At 34.6% G+C, this 25,763-nt stretch overlaps 1 protein-coding gene across 7 annotated transcripts; it reads left to right on the forward strand.

The window, feature by feature from the left end:
* Nucleotides 1-4,227: 4,227 nt before the first annotated feature.
* On the forward strand, nt 4,228-24,385 carry LOC128176248 (poly(A) polymerase type 3-like). Of its 7 annotated transcripts, none has more exons than XM_052842440.1 (23): nt 4,228-4,353; nt 5,723-5,876; nt 6,211-6,277; nt 6,467-6,551; nt 6,835-6,944; nt 7,348-7,401; nt 7,725-7,836; nt 8,859-8,948; nt 9,421-9,559; nt 10,539-10,620; nt 10,780-10,900; nt 11,071-11,155; nt 11,325-11,378; nt 11,477-11,587; nt 12,201-12,310; nt 15,686-15,755; nt 15,842-15,908; nt 17,310-17,525; nt 18,049-18,180; nt 19,191-19,310; nt 19,651-19,776; nt 22,188-22,319; nt 22,593-24,385. In XM_052842440.1, exons 2-23 carry the CDS (start codon nt 5,731-5,733, stop codon nt 22,704-22,706), a joined length of 2,343 nt encoding a protein of 780 aa, XP_052698400.1. In that variant the 5' UTR covers nt 4,228-4,353; nt 5,723-5,730; the 3' UTR covers nt 22,707-24,385. The 7 variants fall into 7 exon arrangements, with proteins under 7 accessions (XP_052698400.1, XP_052698401.1, XP_052698403.1 ...); XM_052842441.1 differs by having other exon boundaries at nt 17,310-17,516; XM_052842443.1 differs by lacking the exon at nt 19,651-19,776.
* The last annotated feature ends 1,378 nt before the right edge of the window (nt 24,386-25,763 follow it).

Here is a 25,763-nt window from a genome sequence, read left to right on the forward strand (position 1 = left end):
TAGTGCTTGTAATGTTTTATAAAATGAACTACTGCCAAGAGTTCCTTTCGTGTGACACAGTATCTACGCTCGCTTTTTGTCAGCGTTCTACTTGCATAGGCTATGACACATTCTTTCCCATCTATGTTCTGTGACAACACCGCTCCTATTGCTTGGTCACTTGCATCAGTATCAAGTATAAATGGGACTTTGAAATCTGGGTGAGCCAATATAGGGGAGTTAATCAAGTGGCTTTTTAACTTTTCAAATGCTTCTTGACATTCCTTTGTCCATGCAAATGATTTTCCTTTCTCAGTCAGGGAGTGAAGACATTTGGCAACAGCAGAGAAGTTTTTGATAAACCTGCGATAATAGCCACACAAACCCAAGAATGACCTTATCTCAGTGACGTTTGATGGTACGGGCCACTCTTTCACTGCAGCTATTTTGCTTGGATCTGTGGCGACACCTTTTTCAGAAATGACATGGCCAAGATAAGTAACTTCTTTGGCGAACAGGCAACACTTTTTGGCCTTCAATTTCAAATTGGCTTTCTGTAGCCTTTCAAAAACTTTACCCAGGTTTTCCAACATATTTTCGAAAGTCTTACCAGTGACAATAATATCGTCTAAGTAGACTAAACAAATGTCCCATTGTAAACCCGCTAACACGCTTTCCATGAGGCGTTCGAATGTAGCTGGAGCACAACTCAAGCCAAAAGGCATTACATTAAACTCAAAGAGACCTCGCCTCGTTGCAAATGCCGTTTTGGGTTTGTCTGCACTCTCCATTTCTACTTGCCAGTAGCCCGAACAAAGGTCAAGTGTAGAAAACCAAGTTGACCCAGACAACTGGTCTAAGGATTCATCGATCCTCGGGAGAGGATATGCATCTTGAACGGTGCAGCTGTTGAGGCGTCTATAGTCCACACAGAACCTATATGAGCCATCTTTCTTCTTCACCATGACAATAGGTGAAGACCATGGGCTATTGGATGGTTTGATGACGTCTCTCTCCAGCATGTCATCTAATGTTTTATCTGCTTCCTCTGTCAAGTGAGCCGGTACCCTCCTTGGATGCTGTTTGATAGGACGACTATCACCAGTATTGATGTGATGCTTGCCAACACCTGTTCTGCCCAAGTCAAAATTGTTTTCTGCAAACAAAGAGGTGTACTGTAATAAAAATGCTTTTGCCTCTTTATGTTGTTCGGGAGTTAGGGTGTCTACTGTCTTCTGCAACATTTCTGCCAGATCCTTCCGCAGCATGGTTGCACTCTGGGGATCTTCATCTGACAACATATTCTGTACTGTATTCACTTCAGAAAGCTGTCCTACTGTGGTTCCTGAATAAATTATTTTTGATTCTTGTTCCGTATTCATGAGTCTTACGGGAACAGTTTCTCCAGGAGAAACAACTGACCTTGCAGTCAAAGCAACTTGCTTTCCAACAATGTGGTCAACTGGTTCCACTATACTTTCACAAGATGGAATATGTGAACCTATTGGCACACAAACTTTGCCGGGTATTATGACCTCACTTCTTGGCGGAATGCTAACTGTTTTGGCAGCTTTTATCCTAAAACAGCCAAGGAACCCTTCTATCGCCATTTGCTTCTCATGCCCCTTGATGATGAGTGTCTCATTGTTGACATCAACTGAACACTTGTTTTTCTTCATAAAATCAAGGCCTAAAATACCGTCAATCTTGAGATTTGCAATTATAGCATCATTGTAGCATGTCACCTGGTCAACACAAATGTTGAACTCTGCTTTTCCATGCACGGAAAGTGGGGTACTATTAGCTGCCCATATTGTTTGAGATACTTCTCGCAAGTTAGGTCTTATTGCCACTGGTAACTTTTTGTATAGAGTTTCTGATACCAGTGTTACAGTAGCACCAGTGTCCACAAGAAACTTTGCCTTTTCTCCCTGTACCTGAACTTCTACATACAGTCCACATTCCTCAACTGATGAACCAAGGCCAACTGACACATTTGGTCTTCTCGCTGCATTCTTATCACATTGTGCGTCATCTTTCTGGCCTTTATCAAGACTGTCATGTTGTTTCCGTCTTCTGCGTAGATCAGGGCAATTACGTCTAAAATGTCCTGTCTGCTTGCATTCATAGCACCTGCGCTCTTGATTGTTGTTATTTGCACGGTCACTTCGAAACCATCTGTCATCATTATTCTTTTGCCTAGAGCTTCTTAATTCTTTCAGTTCTTCTGTAATGCACTTCATTCCTTCTTCTACTGACTTCATCCAGGTTTCCAGCTTGTTATCAACATTGATACCATTTAGCTGGGGTTGTTCATCTGCAATAGCTGTCCTCAAGTGTCCTCTAAGTTCTCTATCTCGTTTTTCAACTTTGTTATATGCCTCCAGTTCTACAGCAAGGCTAATGGCTTCATTCAGATTGGCAGGACGAGATTGCTTGATTCGAATACGAATGTCTGAATCAATTAAGGCATCAATAAATTGATCCTTAGCCAATGTTTCACGAACTTCGCCAGGTGCAGTTGGGTATGCCAAGTTAGTCAACCGCCTGATGGCCTGGCCTAATTCCGAAAGAGTCTCTAATGGTCTTTGTCTTCTTTCTTTAAGTTGCACTCTGTATAGATCGGTTTGGTTAGGAGGTGAAAACCTTTCTTGTAAAGACCTGACAAGTGTCTCATAGTGCTGTCCCCTGTCCTTTGGCAAGTCACCTAATACTGCTTGAGCTTGACCTCGTAGGGATAATGCTAAAAACAAGCCTTTCTTTTCTTCGTTCCAACCATTGACACTGGCACATGCTTCAAAGTGACACTTGTAATCTAGCCAGGAACTAGAGCCATCATATGTAGCTGGCTTAACTGTCAATTTGCTGTCCTTTTCGTCTCTATATGTTTCATTCAATGTCCTGTTGACATCAGATTTAAGGGAAGGCTGGTGTACATTGGATCTATAAGGCAAATTGTCTCTTGGCAAATAGTCCTTCTCCTTGTCAAACTGGTCTGCTTCAAAGCGAACTTTCGGTCTTGCACCTTGGTATTGGTAAGGAGAGTTGGTTCCTTTGCCTTGGTAGATACGATCATACAGATAATCTGTACCTCTGTCAGAATACCCATGTCTCCTACTATCTGTCAGGGTGATGTCTCTTGGTGCCCTTTCATAGTCATATGTATCATCTAACCGACCAGTGGCAAGACCACTGTCCCTTGATGACACTTTGTCATATTGGCTACCAATTGGCGTAGATTGATCTATACGGTACCTCTTCAACTTTTCTTCCATTTTGTCAAGTGTTTCACGCAAACTGGTCTCAATGTCACCTGACTCCTTTTCTTTGTCCGTCATAATTCCCTACAAAATCCCGCAGCTGCCACCAAATTTGTAACGTGTCGCGGCCTCGACCAGGCGTCTCGGTCCGTACACGGTTCACCCGAGTTTTATAGGGAATGCAGACACTTGCCAAGTGCCTCTATGATGTACAGAAAAGCTTTAATTCAAAATATACAGATATAGTTTAACCACTGCCTTGTGGTAATTCTCAATATATACAGATATATATAAGCCACTGCCTTGTGGCTATTTCTATGTTTGTCAACCGCCCTTGCCACCTGGCAAGGCAACTTGTCGCTCGGCCACTTGGTAACGCAAGTTGGTCAATCAATCTGGCTATGCCACTTGGCCTATCAATTTGTCACTCTATTAAGAATCTAATTTAATTAACTTCAATGAACCAGTTTCTACTTACAGAATTCACGGCTGTGAAATCTACTACACAGTAATTCGCCCTAGGGATTACTTCTCGTATAAGACTACTGTACAGACTATACAACATCAACCAACCCAACCAGCGACACCATCTGGCTCTTAAACCAATTGCATTATGTCTAACACAAGTGTTTAAGGACATCCAAACATATTCTCTCGATTTATAAGTCTATCTGACTAATAAGAAACTACAATAACTGTTTTTGTTGTTTTGTTTTTTATATAATAAGAATACTTGAATCACTCTTTTAATCATTTGACATTTTAATAACACTATTTACAATAATTACTGATAATAAAAATACAAACAAGGGAAGATAACTCTTTCAATCGTTTCACTATCAAAGCTGAATTTGTTTTCGTATTTTTATTCTTTTTTACAAAAAAAAAATTAAAATTTAACCACTTCTCTTTGTTGATTTTATTTCATTTTTCAATCAAAATCCTAACAAAGTTATTATTTGAAGTTCATTATCTTTATACGAAAATATATTTCCGCCATATTTGAGAAAAAGAATCAAAATGCTTCAAAACTCAAAACAACGTCAATTTCATTCACTCATGTAATCGAAGGAATACCCCACCATAAGATTTGGGTGATTTGCTGGTTAAATAGGTAACTGTTTAAAATTTAGCTGCCGTTTTGTCAAAATGAGTCTTTTAAAAAGCTTTTGTTTATTGTTGAACAGAGACAATTTTTGCTTCTTGTCAACTCCATACAAAAGTAATTAAATGTTAAATACATGTATAACATAATTTGAAAATGTTGTCATCATCATTAGATTGCGAAAAACGTTTATTGTTCTTCTTTGTGAGGTGGAAAATGTTATAATCAAACCATGTGAAAAACATATATTCTGTGTCAGGAAAATTATCATTGTGCATGGTTGATGAATCAATACACATGTAACATTTACTCAAAACGCAGAGACTTGGCAGGCTAAAAAATCTTTTATCGATACACTTGAGGTTAGGCACCTATTGGTGGTTTGAGTCCCATTTGGTGGTTATTAAATTGTCTGGAGAGTATATAGGTACAAGGTACCTATTACCTACCAAATGAAACTCATTTTTCATTCATCTCGAATTATCTGAAGAAAAAGCGCATTATGTTTACCACAAGGAAAAGTACTTTAAAATGTTATCTTTGAATTAACACATTCATATAAGAAATTATATGGATCGATTTTTCTGCATGGATGTTTATAAAAAGGTGAAATGAGCCTATACATCCTGAAAGTCGCGTTTTAACAAAGTGTTTCTGTCTTCAAAAAAATTGATTTTATTCATAGTACAACATGGCCTCATTCCTTGGAACCGTTACTTTCCATTCCCATTATCTAAGCATGTGAAAAACAATTGCAGCCAATGATCTCTCGGTGTGCATCAGAACCTAATTTTGATATGGAGGCCTGTTTGCACTATAATATATTTCTCAGTAAAATGTATTTAAAAATTCATATATCAATTTTTTTTCACCTATGAATTAGATAATGATTTAAAGCTTCGTACGTTTAGTATTTTTTTCACAATCTTTAGTCGAGGCATATTACTGGAAAAAACATGTTTAGACCTTCATATATAAAATACATCAGAATAGATCACTGACTTCATTGGCTGCAATTGTTTTCCACTTGTCTGGATAATAGGAATCGAAAGGAAAGAGTTTGGAGAGGATTGTACATGTTTGTCATGCTTTGCAACAATGGTTAATGCTGGCAAAGATTTGAGACGGCTTGATCATATTTTGTTTTGATGACATCCTCATCAATTTCACAAAACAGTTTATACTTAAAATTGATTCTAGAAATTAGTCCTCAAATTCAGTTGCTTGTTGGATTTAGAATTAAGATAGCACTATCTCGCCTGCATCAGATTTGAACATCCTTTCAATAGATTTTTAGTTGTATCTGAAAGAAATTCTCAAATGCAACGCTTTTTAAGATTATTTTGTAAACCTTAAAATTACCTTTTGAATGTTTCAGTTATAATTATGGAACCAGCTAAAAACTATCCAGGGATTACCTCCCCAATTAGTTTGGAGGGACCCAAACCAGTGGACCTTAAACTCTCTGAGAAATTGGAAGAGGCCATGAGACCTCATGGGGTCTTCGAGAGTGAGGAAGAAATGTCACATCGGTAATTCTGTCATTTGATTAAAGCTAACATATATTTTGTCTAAATATAATTTTTACAATGTCTCTTTGTTTGTTGATTTGATTTTTATGTGTGATACCAAATAATACCTTTGACAATTTACTACAAACAACATCCCTTTATTTTTTAACTCCATCATCAGCTCTGTAAAGTAAAGTGATGCAGTTTGTTTACATTTAATCCAGATGTTGTGCATTGTTTTCCAATCCGACGACATTATTCAGTCCCTATCATTTCTGAGTTTCTCATTTTTTAAAAATCTATGTAATAATTGCCATTCTCTTATAAGATTTCTGAATGTTTGGTTACTTTATAGGATGGATGTGTTGCACAAAATCAACACTTTGGTCAGAGAGTGGATCAAAGATGTCAGCAGACAAAAGGTAAACTTTGTTTTGTGGTTGAAAATTTCAATATTTTCAGTTTTACTTCAAAGAGATTATGCATGCATACAAAAATAGAAGACATTTGGAATATGCCTGATGACTATGCTTTAATGATTGATTTCATGGAATATTAACAGAATATAAAAATATTCAGATGAATATTGCAAAGGATTTTTTGTCTCATAGAATAATTACCCTGAAGATAAAATTGATGCATTTGGTGGAAAAGTCTGCACATTTGGTTCATACAGACTTGGTGTTCACACAAAAGGTAAAAAAAAAATGGGGTATTCAGGGTTGTCTCTAAAATTGAAGTAGAAGGAAGAAATACAAAAGTAGAAGGGGGGTCTGGGGGTCTAGCTTATAGCTAGATTGTGTTAGAAATGCAATAATAGACGGGTAATTACGTCATTTAAGATGGGGGGGAATTCCCTACCCCCGGGTCTTAGAGACAACCCTGTGCACTAAATACTTACTTACTGCTGTTTTCTTGGATTTCTGTATCAACCATTATACCACTGCATCTAAAACTAACAATTATTTGTTTACACTAGGTGCTGATATAGATACACTTTGTGTTGCTCCAAGACATGTGGACAGATCAGACTTTTTTTCATCCTTCTTTGAAATATTGAAAAATACCCCAGAAGTCAAGGACTTGAGAGTAAGTGTAATTTTCTGTGTCCATTGTTAGGGCATACGTTGTACATCAAATTATAATTAATATATTTCTAGTAACTCAATAATAAGTTTTGTGTTTGTATAGTAAATTACTATTTCAGTCTACTGATATCTTGTTCTAAGAATTATGTTATCTGTTGTCTATTTGCAATAATTTGATTAGTTTGATTCATGATTAATAAAGATAACAAAGGATTATTACATGAAAGGATCCATAATTTCATGTGTATAAGTTTTATTATCAGACCCATAATTGTTCCTTTCAAGGAGCTCTTACAACCTGTGCTACATGCATAAATTAATAGATCACTCACTTTCTGAATTTGTAGGGCTCCTATAAATTTAAAGAAACCATTTATATATGTTGCATTGTTTTCATTTCACAGGCAGTAGAGGAGGCCTTTGTTCCTGTGATCAAGATGACTTTTGATGGTATTGAGGTATGGATACTTTTAGTTCAATATTCTTTTGAAGAGCATGTACATGTAGTGTAAGTTCATTAATTAAGAACACCAACTGTATATATGCTTTACAAGAGAAGTATCAATACATGTACCATGAATTTAAGTCCATCAACATTTATCTAACCTACATTGTAATCTTAAATGTATAATATGACAGGCAATTATTATTACTCAGTTTTTTTTTTGGGGGGGGGGCATCTTAAAAAAGGGGAAATTTTATAGATATATGAATTAAAAAATTTGAGTTATTCTCCATTTCAAACTGGCAATCAAGTAATCAATGCTCTTGTCTCTTGCAGCTTGATATGTTGTTTGCCAGGTTAGCATTGCCTCAGATCCCGGAAGAAATCGACCTCAGGGATGAGAGCTTGCTCAAGAACCTCAATGAGAAGTGTGTTAGAAGCCTGAACGGTGAGTAGTACTAAATTTATTTCATCAAAAAATTTATACATGCACATACATTTATGTATTTCTAGCCAAAGACCACAAAACTATACCGGAGCCATGTAAAAAACTGGAATTTGGATCAAATAACTTCCCACTAAAAAATGATAATCGCAAAATTCTTCTCATAAGGCACCTTATTTCTAAACCACCAATTTGGCACCAAATGTATGTTGTTGCAAATGTTGCTTATTTTAAATGTTGTTATGAAGTTTTACATGCTTTAAAATTTCATATTGTGTTTTATATTTCCAATTTTCTCAGGAATCGTATAATTCAAGCTAGTATAAATGATAGTTTGTTTGCAACATTTTATAATACATAACGGTGAGAGTCAACGTCTCCGATTTATGTCTTGTTCATAGAACTGATATATACATCAGAAATGTTAAATACTATCAGCAAATGCAACCTTAAACACATGTATATTTCTGCACATGAAAACTTTAAACCATGTGTTTTATTTCAGCGTAATCATGGTAATGAACGGATTTACATGTATAGCGAGATAATTACCAGTATCCCAATTGGCAGTTCACACCTTCACACATGACTGTGTTTACTACACAAGTATCAGAAGGTCACATGTCAGAGGTCACATGTCAGACATGTGATGTTTTCCAGTTTTACAAGCGAGAATTGAGGAAAATAGAGGCATTTAGCAAGAAATTCAAATACTATACAAAGTTTCATTTTCCGTGAATGTTGATGTCCCACCGGGACACAGTGAATGGGGTCAATAAAACTGTAGATTTTGCATACAGCTGGTACATGTCACATGTATGCAAATAATATATCCAAACAAAATCAGAAGTCCTTCAATTTTCCCCATTTTTATCTCTCTTGATCCTCGGGGCAGACACACAACCTTTATGCATGTAAATAGTTATCACTGAGAAGAAACATAAAGAAATAACATATTAGTTTTCTTCATGTTTTACAATTCATGCTTGCCACTAATCTTACTTTTTCTGCTGCTTCATTTTTAGGCTGCAGAGTAACAGATGAAATATTACATCTGGTTCCAAATCAACACAGCTTTAGAATGACTTTGCGAGCAATCAAGCTTTGGGCTAAAAGTAAGCTGTGGTTCAATTAAAACATCACTCTTAGTCATTATTCCCCCACAAACGAAGTTTTACTGCGTCGTGGAATAGTCTGAAAATTTGTTGATATGTTAAACACCATCTGAAGATGTGTACATGCAACTTTAATTGATATGTAAATGTATTTAGCTAAATTATGAATTTCTTTTGTATATGTACTTAAGTTTAAATGTGATATCTAAAAGAATTATGATGTACATGTATTTGAAAATGGAAAACTGAGCAAAATGAATTATGATCTATATCATTTTGATATAGTTTTATATAGAAGCTAATGAAAATGAATTCTACCAGTATATTAAATCCAATAGATCTTGATTGTGTCTCAAAATAGTTTATAATGATACTTTCTACAGATTCACCTTTACCATGTACAAGGTTTTATGTTTAGAGTAATTATGTCAACATGTATTGTGCTAATCTAATGATTGATTTGAATTTTCAGAAAAAGGAATTTACTCCAATGCATTGGGATTTCTGGGCGGTGTCTCATGGGCCATGCTTGTGGCCAGAGTCTGCCAGCTCTACCCTAACGCTGCCCCAGCCACCCTCCTCCATAAATTCTTCATGATCATTCACAAATGGTAAAACAAGTTCTTCATAATCATTCAAAAATTACATGGAGGCATCATAAACTGTGGAATAAGATTTGTTGCACTATGAATTTATACGAATAATTATATCAGAATTGCTTTTGTCAGTTATGTCTGCTTTCAATCTTTTTTCTTTTAATTATTTGGACAATCTGCTCCAGTGTTTGTCTTTAGGCCATATGGTGAATTAAACCAATAAGAGTTTTATTCATGTAGGTTCAAATTAAACCAGTTATCTTATTTGCTTGTACATTCAGTGGTATACTATATACCAGATAGTCATAAATCAATTAGTGATAGCTATGTTTAAACATCAAATTTTTTTAGCTTTAATACAAAGGACTATGTGCGGTTTTATGCATTTTTTGCCCCCAAAATCAAAGGTTTAGAAAGAGCTTTAAAAATAAGGTGAAAGATAGTTAAAATCATATTGGAAATAGAGGTGAAAAAGGTTATCACCACAGTGACGTCATAATGTAGAAATGACGTCATGAAGATTGCATTATTTTGATAAATTGATGTTTTGTAGCGATATATGGGTGTTTTCCGATGGTTTTTCGACTGGGAAACATCGAGCGCATGCTTGCTCAAGTACCATATTTTAGTATAATGTGTATAACTATCTGGGGAAAAACATATGTTAAAATTGCACATGAGCAGACCTCCGCTCTATACTTTCGAATGCAAAATATATAGCAAAAATGAGAATATTTTCATTTGTCTGCAAATTTGCGGGATTTGGGCCATTGAGGTGACGTCATAGATACACAGCGAATGATGATGACTAAAATCATTATTAAAGTTATAGGCATCCTCTATACAATGATTTGTGAAAATTTTATTTTTATACGATACTATTTAAAGATTGGTTGAAATCGGGGGCAGATATTTGACCATACCGCACATAGTCCTTTACATACACTGTTAATCATAATACAGTGTACATGTGTGGATCATTTGAATTTTGCAGGAATTGGCCTCAGCCTGTATTATTAAAAGCTTTGGTTCATGAGAACAAATTTAATCTATCATTTCCTGTGTGGGACCCAAGGGTAAGAGTGACAGTCATTTGTATTTTGTTTAAAATTTAGAAATGAGAATCAATGATCAATACTTTTTCGTGTGTATTTGATTTATTTTAAGACATGTGGGCAAGAATGTCAGGTTGACATCGACATATTACATTAAATAATTGTTTGTGTATATTTTAGGTAAATACATCTGACAGGTTCCATCTCATGCCCATCATCACTCCAGCCTACCCACAACAGAACTCCACCTTCAACGTCACACTCTCTACACGCAGCATAATGACAGAGGAGCTCAAAGACGGTACGACCAGTGTTACTTTGTTTTCTCTTTCATAGCGTTGATTATTTTGTATTATAATTGAAATTCAATTCAGACACATAATGAAAATTTACCTGTAGGGAAAACTTTATTAAGGAATTATGGAATTATTTACAAAGGTAATTATTTTAACAAAATCTCTTTTTCTACAGGGCTAGAAATAGTGAGCAAAATCTACGAGGGTAGAGAAGAATGGGGAGCACTTTTTGAACCCTCAAATTTCTTCCAGAAGTACAAGTATGTAACACGAAAAGAGCAGAATTCTTCAATGAGAATTTCAAGATGAATTACTTACAATAAATTGTGAAACCTGTCTAAGTCACTATGAAATACTGTAAAGCTTCATAGGTAGATAGATAGGTTACCTATTTAATATTGATAGTATATTAATGTATCTTCCTTGTAGACATTATATAGTTTTAACAGCCAGTGCAGTGGAAGAAAAGGACTACTTAGAATGGTAAAATAAGACATTTTGATTTCTTCCACAATGATTTTAAAATGAAACTTGCAGCTGATGTTGACATCAAAGAAAACTTTTGTTCCTATATTTTACAGGCATGGCTATGTGGAATCAAAAATCAGATTACTGGTTGGGAACTTAGAGAGGAATCCTTGCATAAAACTGGCTCATGTGCATCCTAGTCCACTTGGGCCCCTGAATGAGAGGTAACTACTACAGCCCAAGAATCAGGAAGCAGTCTTAGACTAAAGTCAGAATATAAATAAGGCCTATAAAAAAGGTTTGTGTGTTTAAGGTAACACTGATGAAAAAATTAGGTTAGATAGGTAGGGATTTTTTTTTATTTTATCATTTTTTTCTGCATGAATCCTGAGAATTTTGTTTGTGTCATATTTAAAAACAGATTTTTTAATAGAATTAATATAAAATTCACAATCAGATAAAAACAGACATCTAAAAATGGTAGGATCGGGGCATTTTGTAGGTTAGGTCGGGTTACCCTAAACACACAACTTTTTTTTTATGCCATAGATACTACTCCCCATAAAGTTGCTGGTATCAATTTTTGAGTGAAAACAATATTCAGAAACATTTCAAATTTTCTTGGTTTACAATAATAATAAAGTAGAAACTGCATGAAATGGACAAATTCTGAATTTTGATACTTAATGGCTATAAGTAATCTAGAATTGCTTCACAATTGTAGGGCCATTGCATACTTTGAAATTACTCTGTTTATCCCACTTTACAGGTTACTGTGCCCCATCATTCAATGTTTTTCCCCTAGATATTTACAGCATTGTTAAATGTGTATTGTAGTGATGGTGAATACTTGTGTCGGTGGTTCATCGGTCTTACCTTTGTCAAAATAGAAAACCAGAACCAAAATGTGGATCTGACCTTTGACATACAATCCTTCACAAATACAGGTAAGAACTAGTTTCTCTTAAGGTAATTCACTTACTGTAAATGTATTACATTTGGCTGTGTATTCTATTTAGCGTTTTTGGCGGAAAACGGCATCCGAATGTAAACTATGTAAGTAGATAATTAGGTACATTCAGAAATGCTCTAAATCAAATCCACGTTAACTTGTTGAGAAATCATATTCTTCCAAATGCTAAATATACTACGCTTACAGTACTTAGTACTTAGACAGGTCCATCTGCCTGTGACATTCATGCATTGACAGCAAGGGAGTCTGGGTGCATCTACATGAGTTTTTAAATAAGGGTACATATTTAAAAGCCCAATTCTGTTGAGAAAAAGATTTCTAAAAATAATATTCTCTATCTTTGAAGTTAAAAGTATTCTTTTAGAGTTTAGCTATCCTATAAATTTTTGAACAGAAAAATCCTTTTTATTAGCTCACCTGAGCTGAAAGCTCAAGTGAGCTATTCTGATCACATTTTGTCTGTCGTCCGTCTGTCCGTCCGTCTGTCCGTCCGTCTGTCCGTCCGTCTGTCCGTAAACTTTTCACATTTTTAACATCTTCTCAAGAACTACAAGGCCAATTTCAACCAAACTTGGCACAAATCATCCTTAGGCAAAGGGGATTCAAAGTTGTGAAAATTAAGGGCCACACCCGTTTTCAAGGGGAGATAATTAGAAATTAATGAAAAATTTTGAGAAATTTTCAAAAATCTTCTTCTCAAGAACCAGAAAGCCAGGAAAGCTGAAACTTGTGTGGAAGCATCCTCAGGTAGTGTAGATTCAAAGTTGTGAAATTCATGACCCCCGGGGGTAGGGTGGGGCCACAATGGGGGGTCGAAGTTTTACATAGGAATATATAGAGTAAATCTTTAAAAATCTTCTTCTCAGAAACTAATCAGCCAGGAAAGCTGAAACTTGTGTTGAAGCATCCTCAGGTAGTGTAGATTCAAAGTTGTGAAAATCATAACCCCTGGGGTTAGGTTGGGGCCACAATGGGGGGTCAAAGTATTACATAGGAATATATAGAGTAAATCTTTAAAAATCTTCTTCTCAGAAACTAATCAGCCAGGAAAGCTGACACTTGTGGGAAAGCATCCTCAGGTAGTGAAGATTCAAAGTTGTGAAAATCATGACCCCCGGGTGTAGGGTGGGGCCACAATGGGGGGTCAAAGTTTTACATGGGAATATATAGAATAAATCTTTAAAAATCTTCTTTCCAGAAACTAATCAGCCAGGAAAGCTGAAACTTGTGTGGAAGCATCCTCAGGTAGTGTAGATTCAAAGTTGTGAAAATCATGACCCTTGGGTGTAGGGTGGGGCCACAATGGGGGGTCGAAGTTTTACATAGGAATATATAGAATAAATCTTTAAAAATTTTCTTCTCAGAAACTAATCAGCCAGGAAAGCTGAAACTTGTGTGGAAGCATCCTCAGGTAGTGTAGATTCAAAGTTGTGAAAATCATAACCCCTGGGGTTAGGTTGGGGCCACAATGGGGGGTCAAAGTTTTACATAGGAATATATAGAGTAAATCTTTAAAAATCTTCTTCTCAGAAACTAATCAGCCAGGAATGCTGACACTTGTGGGAAAGCATCCTCAGGTAGTGAAGATTCAAAGTTGTGAAAATCATGACCCCCGGGTGTAGGGTGGGGCCACAATGGGGGGTCGAAGTTTTACATAGGAATATATAGAATAAATCTTTAAAAATCTTCTTCTCAGAAACTAATCAGCCAGGAAAGCTGAAACTTGTGTGGAAGCATCCTCAGGTAGTGTAGATTCAAAGTTGTGAAAATCATGACCCCTGGGGTTAGGTTGGGGCCACAATGGGGGGTCGAAGTTTTACATAGGAATATATAGAGTAAATCTTTAAAAATCTTCTTCTCAGAAACTAATCAGCCAGGAAAGCTGAAACTTGTGTGGAAGCATCCTCAGGTAGTGTAGATTCAAAGTTGTGAAAATCATGATCCCTGGGGGTAGGGTGAGGCCACATTGGGGGGGGGGGGTTAAAATTTTACATAGGAATATATAGAGTAAATCTTTAAAAATCTTCTTCTCAGAAACTAATCAGCCAGGAAAGCTGAAACTTGTGGGAAGTATCCTAAGGTAGTGTAGATTCAAAGTTGTGAAAATCATGATCCCTGGGGGTAGGGTGAGGCCACATGGGGGGGGGGGTGTTAAATTTTTACATAGGAATAAAGAGTAAATCTTTAAAAATCTTCTTCTCAGAAACTAATCAGCAAGATGATTCTTTATAATTGTTAAGACTTTGGCTCCAGGACAATTCTTCGGCCTCACAAGAAGGTTCAGAGTTTGATGTAGCTAAATATCCCATATATAAACAATTGTAAAGGATCTTTTTGAGAACTGCAATACTCAACATGTGATATGACTATAAAATTGAAGCAGGCAGCTATTTTTTCATTAGAATCTTTTTGTATTACTGTTTTGGGTTATTGCCCTTGATTTATTGATTCTTGATTATTTTAATTAATGCATCCACTGTTAACCAATTAATGTGATGATTATTTTTATACAATAATAAATATTCAATGTATATAAGTTGTTCTGCATAAGTAGTTTTGGGTTAGGCTGGATTAGTTTGTTTATTTTTGATTTCCAATTTTTAGATACTATGAATTATTTTAGGCTGGCACATATATAGGGACAGTGTCTATTGCATTGCAATGAGCGACTGTTTGGGGTTAAACTTGAACAAGTACGGAGAGATTGAGGGTGTTGACTTCCCTGCTCTTTCTATTCTTCGTGTTTTTCTAACCATTGATACAGAATGTGCGGTCATTTCTGCCCTGTATCGCAATAATACAAATGTGCGGTCATACCTGCTTGTATTGGTGGTGGTTGCGGCGGAGCACTAGTGTATGGTCATCCCTGCTGGTGTTCTGGCCTTTCTAGCGCAAGTGTGTGGCACTCCCTGCGTTAGGTTGAGCTGTTGGCGCAAGTGTGAGGTCATCCCTGCTTGCGTTATCTCTGCTTGCATTAACGTTGGTACCTGTTGAGTTGCGCAGGTGTGCGGTCATCCCTGCCTGCATAACGTTGAGTCCCTATATATGTGCAGGAGCGGTGATTAAAGTCTGCTCTTGTAAATATTTTCAGCAATCAGGGCTATCCGAGTTCCAAGGGGGGAAAATGGATTTTATTTATACAGGATCTACATGTATTAATGTACATTGTCCAGATTGTATTATGACTCCATTAAGCTGACTTTATCATACCTATTGTTCCTCAGGTGAGCGATGTGGCCCATGGGCCTCTTGTTTAATTATCTGTTCATTCTAAGACTCCTTATTACAGCTCTAATGCTTGTATATGGTAAAAAAAAAACCTGAAGAAAATGATTTCTTTTCTTTCCAGTTCATAAGCATGCCTATCATATTAACCTCATGAAAGATGGAATGAAAGTTGAAATAAAGCATGTGAAAAGGTAAGTAAATATCAAAATATAATGTACCATTATATAGGATTAACTTGGTATTTAAATGGGGGTAAATTATTTTTCTTTTTTTATAGGAGACAACTTGATCTCTACGTTCCTCCCAAAATTTTATTACAAAGCAAGAGGGCAGCTGTAGCACAGGTATGGAAAAATAAATTATACATTTGTGGGTACTTTATTCCTGGATTCCACCATTTTGTACCCAATATATAGAATAAAAAAATCATTGATGTTCAAATCTCATAAAACATTTATATACCATACAAGTAGTTCAGGACTGTTAACAAAAATAAAAGCAGGAATATGAAAATCTGTAAAGGGTGCTTGCTCGAAATTTGAAGAGGTTATTAATTCCACACAGTTTACTGGGAATCATATGTGTATTTATACCCCCGCTCCGAAGGAGAGGGGGTATACTGTTTTACCCTTGTGTGTCTGTCTGTCTGTCCGTCCGTAAAAAAAATTTCTGTCGCATTTATCTCAGCAACTATTTATCGCAGATACTTGAAATTTTTATACAGTGTTTGTTAAGGCATGCCATATCGTGGGATATATTTTTGTACCAATCAGACGTCAACTTCCTGTAAAATGATGACTTTGCTTATTTTTTAGCCAAAATTTTCAAACAAATTTTCGTCAAAGATTTCTCAGCAACTATTTATTGAAGATGCTTGAAATTTTTACACAATATTTGTATAGGCATGCCATATCGTGGGATATATTTTTGTAGCAATCAGACGTCAACTTCCTTTTAAATGACGACTGTTTATTTTTAGCAAAAACTTTCAAACAAATTTTTGTCAAAGAATTCTCAGCAACTGTTTATCACAGATGCTTGAAATTTTTACACAGTATTTGTATAGGCATGCTATATAGTGGGATGTATTTTTGTACCAATCGGACGTCAACTTCCTGTTTAATGAGTACTTTGTTTATTTTTAGCCAAAATTTTCTAACAAATTTTTGTCAAAGATTTCTCAGCAACTATTTATCGCAGATGCTTGAAATTTTAACACACTATTTGTTTTGGCATGCCATATTGTGGGATATATTTTTGTATCAATCGGACGTCAACTTCCTATTAAATAATGACTTTGTTTATTTTTAGCCAAAATTTTCAAACAAATTTTCGTCCAAGATTTCTCAGCAGCTATTTATTGCAGATGCTTGAAATTTTTACACAGTGTTTGTTAAAGCATGCCATATCATGGGATATATTTTTGTACCAATCGGACGTCAACTTCCTGTTAAATGATTACTTTGTTTATTTTAGCCAAAATTTTCAAACAAATTTTCCTCAAAGATTTCTCAGCAGCTTTTTATCGCAGATGCTTGAAATTTTAACACACTATTTGTTTAGGCATGTCATAATGTAGGACATATTTCTGTACCAATCGGATGCCAGCTTTCTGTTAAATGTCAACTTTGCTTATTTTGCATATTCACATCAGAGCAGGGGTATCACTAGTGAGCATTGGCTCACAGATATCTTGTTTTATCTATCGTCTTATTTTCTGTAATTTTCCTGCTTTTCCTTGATAGGAACACAGATCCAGCATAGGGAGTGCATCCAAGTCAGAATCCAATCAGACCCTCCATCACAGCCGCTCCGACACGGAACTTGTCAGGAGTAACTCCATGTCCGTGGATCTGTCAGAGGAGATCAGTCAGGATGCAGAATCCAGTCGTGACTCTGTAAAATCTGGCAGCGAGTTGTCCTCAACCAGTAAGGAGGCCATTAATGGAGATGTAAGGAAGGTAATTATTATTAATATGTGTATATTAATATTAAAGTAATAGGTGTTAGAGATTAAAGAAAAAAAAACAAAGAACATGAGGATAAATGAATTTCTTTTCTATAAGTTTATGAGAATTACAATTAAATATATCAACAATTCGACATTAATATCGTGATCTCAAACCAATTAGGTATTATATTAATTAGATTTGTTTTCCATTCCAATTAAATTTTTCACTTTCGGACCTTTCTATTAACACCAGTCTTATTTTTGATACACTAAGTGGATACATTTGTTTAATTAAAATTAATAATGTATTTTACTTTACTTTCAACAACAACTTTGTTTGATGCATTGTTTAAAATTGGCGCCACTTTAAAACGTGTGGTAGCACTAATATAATGTGTAATGGTTGATGTACTGTATTTGCCAAATTAATGTTTTGATGAGTTTGTTTTTGGACAGTTGTAAACACATTCAGATGTGAAATTATTTGACTTTGGTTTGAGAAGTTTTGTTTAATTTACACTTGTGTTTATTAGAACATTTTTCCATCAATGCACAAAGACAGCCCTACCCTTCCTAATGCTAGTAGGAAAAGGGAAGGGTCGCCTATCTTGTTGGATACATGTAGTCCACTCAAAAAGGTCAAACTCGAGGAAGAAATCACTCAGGTACCCTTGCCTGCTCATCTACCAAGGAGTAAAAAATATCTTCAAATTTTTTTAGATTCGTACTACTTTTTTTACGTTACATTCTGAACATTTTTTGCATGAAATAAATAGCTTTGAAGAACCTGCTTAAAATTCATGTGTATGTTGAGTACATAATTCTTCTACATGTCCTATGTATGTACCATGACCAAAGTACCACCCAAGACTGTTTTTAATGAAAAATATTTCTTCTTCTGCTTTTTGTACTATGCTGTTCTACACAGGCTTTTACTTGTTTTCACTTAGCTACCTGAAAGCTTTTCAGTCGTTTTTTCTCTTGATTTTGTTTTTGATTGCTCTTAAGTAACATTTTTATAATTAGGAAAATTAGAAAAGATGATTTTTTTGGTACCTAGTGATCTCTAATATGTCTAATTAGATATATGTTTTATGCAGGGAAAACCGTTTTAAGGAACTATAAAGAATTGTATAAAATTGTCTTGCATGCTATGTAATATTTTTTGTCTGTCATTTGATTTCATTTTGACTGTATGCCAACATGGTGATTTCAGTAAACTGAATTGAATTGAAAATACTATACCTGCAGGGCATTTGACTTGATGAATGTTGTATGTACACCTTTGAGTCTTCATTCCTGTCACTGCTGCAGAATGTGTTGGCAAGCTAGGTTATTGCTGTCAATGTTGCACTGTGAAAAGCTTACAGCATCTCCTTTTGTGTTAAAAGCAGACAGAAGCAATGTACATGTACTGTAAAACATGGTTGCTGCAAACGTGTTATTAATAATTATGCTTACAGTAAAATCAAGTTTATTTTCTGTGGTTTTATAATATTTTATAAACTTGTAGGATAAAACTAATTTTGCTGATTACGAATCATAGTCAATAATGGCACTTGGCTAAAAGCATGATTTAATTTGTGTGCTAATACTGTGGAGGATCAACCAATTACTCAAAAGATTTCTCATTAGTAATAAATTGGTATATTAACCTGTTTAAATTTTTTTTAAGGTCGTCTCTGGATCTCCAGTTCCAACAGACAGTGTAATGCAAAGTCCAAATTCCAAGCGAGAGGCCAGTCCCGCCGGGAGTGAGAGTCCCGTCAAAAGGTCAAGGTCTCAGGATGACCAGGTTTGATTTAATGTTGTCTAAAAACCAAGGAATAAAATCTTTACTGACTTAAGCATGTAAATTATCAAAGGAAACATGTTTATTGGAAACACATTTTTCTCTACAATTCTAGCATTTACATATAAATTCAAAGCTGGACATTAATTTGGTGCAAAGTTTTAGGAATTATGTGCTACCTGCATTATACTTCTTACTGCTCAAAGATTGTTCTTAAAGTTAAAGAACTCTTTTGGTTTTTAAGATCCTCTTAGGAATGCACGTAATGACAGTTTTTAAGGAGTTCTGATATTTTGTGTAGACATGTGGGGTGGAGTTACATCTGTTGTTTGTGTTTTATCAGAACGACTTGGGTTCGTCAATGCACAATGACAACTCGGCTCTTAATCCAAGTAGGAAACGGGAAGGGTCACCCATCAGGTCGGAAACTGTGGTCAAGCGGGTTAAATCGGAGGAGGACGCCTCTCAGGTATCCTAGCCTGCCGATCATCCATTCACTAACCAAGGGAACTATGGGGGGAATAACTTTCTCATTGGCAAATTTCTGCTCTAACTGTTTAGAAAATACTGTGCATGCTAAAACTAGATTTCTGTGATAGATGTTAAGAAAGTGTTTTATCTAGATGTTATGCTGCAGTCTTTAGGAGCAGCTGTTCAGATGTGTTGTAAAATGGTTTATCTGCTTTTGTGTATGACTGTTTTAAAAGGGATTACAGTGGACTTTTGGTATAATGAAATTTCTTGGACTCTTGTTATAATTAAAACATAACAGCTCTTTACCATCACTGTTAAAAAAAAAAATTGTCTTAATACATGTATTGGAAAAAAATAATAAAAAAGTGTTGTGTTTTTGCAACCTTTTTTCTTGAAAATATATAAAGGGTAAGTTGATTTTACATATATCAGATCTTTGATGTAATAAGATAGCATTCAAAGAGTTATGGAAACCTGCAATATCTTATTAAATGCCTTTAAAATACAACCAAGACAAATGGGGATCAGTTTTACAAAAATGTTAATTTTTTTAAGTTGCATCAATAATTACATGTATCTTAGCTTTTTACCTAATTACAATCATTATTTCTAATGTTGTTAATTAGTGTTGCTGAATGGAATGGTTTGAACCTACAGGTTTATGTAATTTCATCATTAACTCAATTTCTTTAAGTCTTATAGCAGTTATAATGATAGACAATTCAGACAGAAATAATGGCCAAAATGGGCAGTTAGTGGGTGTCTATTGTTATCATACCTGATGTAATGTGAAGAGAATTCACTGTTTTTTTTCACTAGATTTGATCTTCATTGGTGTTTAATGTGCATTTACAGCTAATTTCATTATGTGTGTCGGTGTCCCAAACTTAATCTATCTGCCATTATCTGCCAAGTCCCTGTCAATGTTACCTTAGTTGTAGGTTGGTTTAATATTTGTGTCACCAAAAAAATTATGCTCATACATAAAACATTTAATTGTGGAAACCTAATTTGTGTTTTACTCTAATCTAAATAAAAATGCAAAGTGCATTGCTGTGAAATTATAAGTTATTTATTTTAATCACAATGACTTTTTAGGCTGAACAGACAATGAATGAAAAATTGTATTATAGTTTGAGGGGGGGATATCTTGTTGTAAACAGAAGCTAATGATATCTAATTTCATTGTACGTGAAGTCCACTGTATTAGCATGAGTCTACTTTATTCTCAGAAAAAATTGGATAAAATTTTTCATAATGTTGGCATTAGAAACTCTTCTTGTATTTTTAAAGACTCTCTGTTGTTTTTCATTAGTTGAAATTCTATGTTCCCATTTTCTGAACAGCCAATTTATACTTTCTGTATACAAATGACAATGATTAAAAACCTAAAAATTTGTTAAAATAAAAATTATACAGGGGCATTTTGGTCCCTTGTTTTTGCCTTATCACACTTGTTAAAAAATCCCTTACATGTATATTAGATGAAAGATTTACTGTAGATTCCTTATTTTACATGAGTACTTTATTCTGCGATTCAACTGTTTTGCATAAAATCAGAAGAATATAAAATCAAAAATGAAGTTTTTATCATAGCTTTATTTAGTTTACATCTGTTTGAAAAAATAAGAGTGAGATTTTAAAATCTGCAAGATGTGCTTCTCACGATTTTACGCAGATATTAAATCTTCATGTTTAAGGACGACCGACCCTGTTCTTTTTTTACAATAGTAATTTTAATGAAAGTTTAGTATGAGTTAGAGCTCCTAAAGACATATCAAAATCAATCAAAACATAACTTAAATATCAAATTAAATTTTTAGTAGGGACCATTTAAAAAATTATATGTATTACTTCCCTTTTTCAATTGAACAAAATGGGAAAAAGTGTTCTTGTGAGAGTGAGAGAACTAATTTTTATTTTTTTTTAATTCTGCAATAGATTTTCTATCCAAATTGAAATGTAATACTTCTATGATAATTTTGATTTAATATCATTTAAAAAATGACCATGTCTTGACTTTGTTTTGACGGAGACATAATCCAAAGTGTGGTGTGTCATTATTTTTCTTCAATTTCTCATGAAAAGTACTGCGCAAATTCTAAGAGAAAGGTTATATACCTGGTACATCATTTTGAGGTTGATTTATGAAACGAAGCAGTTTTAACATTAAGTAACCTTTCTAATGCACAATTTGGGCAAATGGGGAAAAAATAAAAGTGGAAAATAAAATTCCCCTGCACAAATTTTAATGATAAGGCCTAACTTTCTTTGATATTAAATACCAGGGCATGGCTAATTTTTCAATTATCAAATTATTATTTAGCAAGCTACATGTGTGTTTGTTTTCATGGTTCATATTATTTTTCTTGATTTGTTTACATATTCTGTTTTGATTTCTTGAAGAGTGCTGTTGAGTCCCCAATGAATGTGGATGAGATTACACCTCTGAAAGAGGAAGATGGATCTGAAGAGAAAGAGGAAGAGCGACAGGAGCCTGAATCTGAAGACAAGGAGGAAAAGCCCATCGTAAATCAGGTAAAGAAATCACAAATTGGGTGCCTGTGTAGTGTGGTGGGAAACGCACTCAATTTTAATGACCCTATTCTGAGTTAGATGGCTGTGATTGACAGTGATTGTATGTGAGACTGAGAATGTATCCTAACATCATGTCATCATCCACCTCACACAAACATCCATGCCAACGAGAGAGATATAAGTTGGGGAACTTTTTTTTTATCAATGATTGTTAAATAAATGCAGTTTAAATTGGATTAGTTTATTGGATTTCTTTTTTTTTTTTTCCTACAGCATGTGAAGAGGTTGCCTAGTGCAGATGTACCAGACTTGATGAGCCCACAGACCAACCAGAATCTACCTGTTCAGGTGATGTCCAACAAAAACATTCGTCTGAAGCTAAAATGATGTGATCCTAAAGCAGTGATAGTTCAGTTCAAGGGTTTTCCTAGGAGTTGGAATGAAATACAGATATGGAAAAGTATCAGGCAAATTTACTTGAAAGAAAAAGAAAATCCAGATGGATATTAAAAAAATTAAGTGTAATCGAAAGGTATTTCAATGATAGTGCTATAGTGATTGTCAGGTCAATTAAAATAATAAAAGAGGATGAACTGTGAGGAAAAAGAATGAAACGGTATATGTCTGTGCTTTGTAGTCTGTTTTGTGTGAGTTTTCTGTCACTCTTGTCAGTATATCAAGTCTTCTTGAGGGGCTGCAGAAACTAATGAAGGGGTATCAATTGTAGTTTTGTATCAGAACTTTGTTTTGTACAAAACTGGCATGGACATTTCATGCATATATTTGATAACAGATTTATCAAAGTCATTTTTTTTCATTTTGAAGATAGATAATCTCTGTTGCTTGCAGACATACAATACTTATTACTAGTGCACACCCAGTATAATCAGAATCAATGCTGTAAACTTTTGTTAAGCTTGCTGTAAAAGAGCTACAATGCTGTAATTCTCTTTGTGAGCTGGATTCTCAGACAAGTTGACATGTGTATGGAATCCATGAAGTATCAAGGTTTTGAGACATTTTCTTATGTTATAATATTATTACTATTTAGGCATTACCAATGTCTTGCTTTCATTCTCTGAAGCAACGATATTTTCTTAGAAATGGTTTGATATGGATACTTTCCTTTGTCGAAGATCAAAGATGATAATGTGAACAAGATGTGTGAAAGGACATACCAACATGTTCATGATAGTTTATTTGTTATTTCGTCAGTCATTATCAGTTTGTCATAACTTTTATAAATGTATATGATAAAAATAATTGTATAAGTTTCACTCAGGTTGGTATATTTTCATTGATATTTCATATTGAAAACATAAATATATTTAGATTGTGGAGGCAACTTACATTGTTGTGAGAGAAAGGAATGAAATTCATTGTGTGTAAATGACGATTCAATTAGTTGCTGTTAACTTATCACAGAGTCTGATAAATAATCATTTTATTTCCATCTGAAGAACTATTGTACCAGTATGTATTGATTGCGCAATTATCACAGACATCGTATGAAAGTGGGAGTATATTCTCATCATCATCAGTCTGTATACATTTTTCATAACATGGTGGATAATACTCCTACCGCAAATATTGAGAATTTCATAACAACATGAAAAAAAAATCTGCCATGTCTTGTTTGTTTTTGGAGAACAGTACTAATAAAACAAAAATTTAAAGAAAGTTTGAAGAAATCTCCTCTCTCTTACCTAGCTAGTAAGTTCAATACTTGAAAGGAAGGAATAAGGACCTGTGAGTAAGTTATTTGTTTTCCAGTCTCTCTTCATTTGAAGAAAACCCAGGTGTTTCAACACCTGAGGACATTACCCCCAGGCATTGGCCTATTGTTTCATCGAGTGTGCGTCATACTCAGTGTCTTGTTTTTATGATCATCACTTTTTCAACACAAACAACTTTGTAATATACATACCAACAGTATGATTTAGCATTTCATTGTATGTTCAAAACATGACTTGTTTAATCTTGGATGATGTATGTTTTGCAAGATTTAAAGTGTACATACTTTGTGAATGATGGCAGAAACAAATAAATCTGTTTTACAAAAACCACTTCTGTTTTTGTTGGGTTTTTTTTTTTTTAGAGGCAAGTGATAAGAAAAGGTGAGACAAGCATTGCTTGTCTCTGAAATCTATATTGAACCTTATTATACCAGTAGTATTTTATAGACACCAAGTGAAGAATTGGATACCTGTTGCCAAGACCTTAAAGACCAAAATTTACCTTTGCTGAGATCAATTAAATAGGGAGACAAGATTTACATTTATTACTTCTTGAGAACAACTGGGCCAATATCATTTTAATGAACATGAAGCATCTTGGAGTTTAGGGCTGTCAAATTTGACCAAATGAAGGGCCAGGCTCTCTTCCAATTGGAGATAAAAATTAAGGGAATAAGGAAAATAGAAAAAAATTGGATGTTTAAAAAAGATTTGGGCCAAGTAACCAGTAATATTTAAGCTTTTACTTAAAAAAATGCAAGAAAGTTTTAGTTTATTTGTGCCATAAACTTTGTCGTTTCCAGACAGTGACCAAAGTATGGGATCTATAGATTTTACACATACATATTTCAGCAAAAGCTTTCTAATAGGAAGTGTGAAAACAGCATTTTGAGAAATCAATATTTGAATCAAGCTTATATGACAGAAACTGGTTTTTAGGCACATTATGAAATTTCATTTATGACATTGTCATTTCTCATTTTTAAAAAACAATATCAAACAGAATTTAAGATAAATTCTATGTAAGAATCAATATTCAGGGCCACACAAAGTCACTGATTTCAAGTTTAATAGACTTTGATGTGTCGTAAAACATTCAATGGTTGCAATGTGGTCCTGTTGCCATGGTAACCAAGTTATAACCCACTCATATCAATGTGCAACATAGAATTTAAAATTGAATGTTAAGAACCGTTGCTATGGTAACAAGTTGAATAATAAGAAAAATATTTTGAGGCATTTTGAATGGGTCGTATTCTTATATGAAATATAAAATGTTGATATTTAATTGTGGCGGTAATCCAGCTTAAACAACCTTGAATTTTGCACAAAATAATTACCGTGGCTATAAAGTTTTTAAACAGAATTTCTGCGTGAATTTCTTTGCTACACAAATTTCCATTGCATTTACAATCCTTTCGTGTTGTAAAACAATGCTTTTTATTACATACTATAAAAGTTTAGGCAACTAGTGGTTTGGAGACTCTCCCTGCTACGTGTAAACAACTGAATGAAGAAATTTTAATGCATGTAAAACCAGCTTGGCGCAGGTGAAAGATCAACACAGTTTTAGAATATTTTACGTAATATTGGTAGAGAATATAAGTACCAATGTGAATCGTGCTGCGGAAACCTACGGATTTACCCCAATTTTTTGTAAATGGCTTTTGATTAGTAAAAATGTGCATTATTTTGATGATTTTGTGGA

Source organism: Crassostrea angulata, chromosome 3 (genome assembly GCF_025612915.1).
Source record: "Crassostrea angulata isolate pt1a10 chromosome 3, ASM2561291v2, whole genome shotgun sequence".
Taxonomy (NCBI): Eukaryota; Metazoa; Mollusca; class Bivalvia; order Ostreida; family Ostreidae; genus Magallana; species Magallana angulata.

Coding starts and splice junctions, on each gene's coding strand:
- LOC128176248 (XM_052842440.1), top strand. CDS start 5,731: ATGGAACCAGCTAAAAACTATCCAGGGATTACCTCCCCAATTAGTTTG. Junction 5,877..6,210: donor GAGGAAGAAATGTCACATCG/GTAATTCTGTCA, acceptor GTTACTTTATAG/GATGGATGTGTTGCACAAAA. Junction 6,552..6,834: donor ACTTGGTGTTCACACAAAAG/GTAAAAAAAAAA, acceptor TGTTTACACTAG/GTGCTGATATAGATACACTT.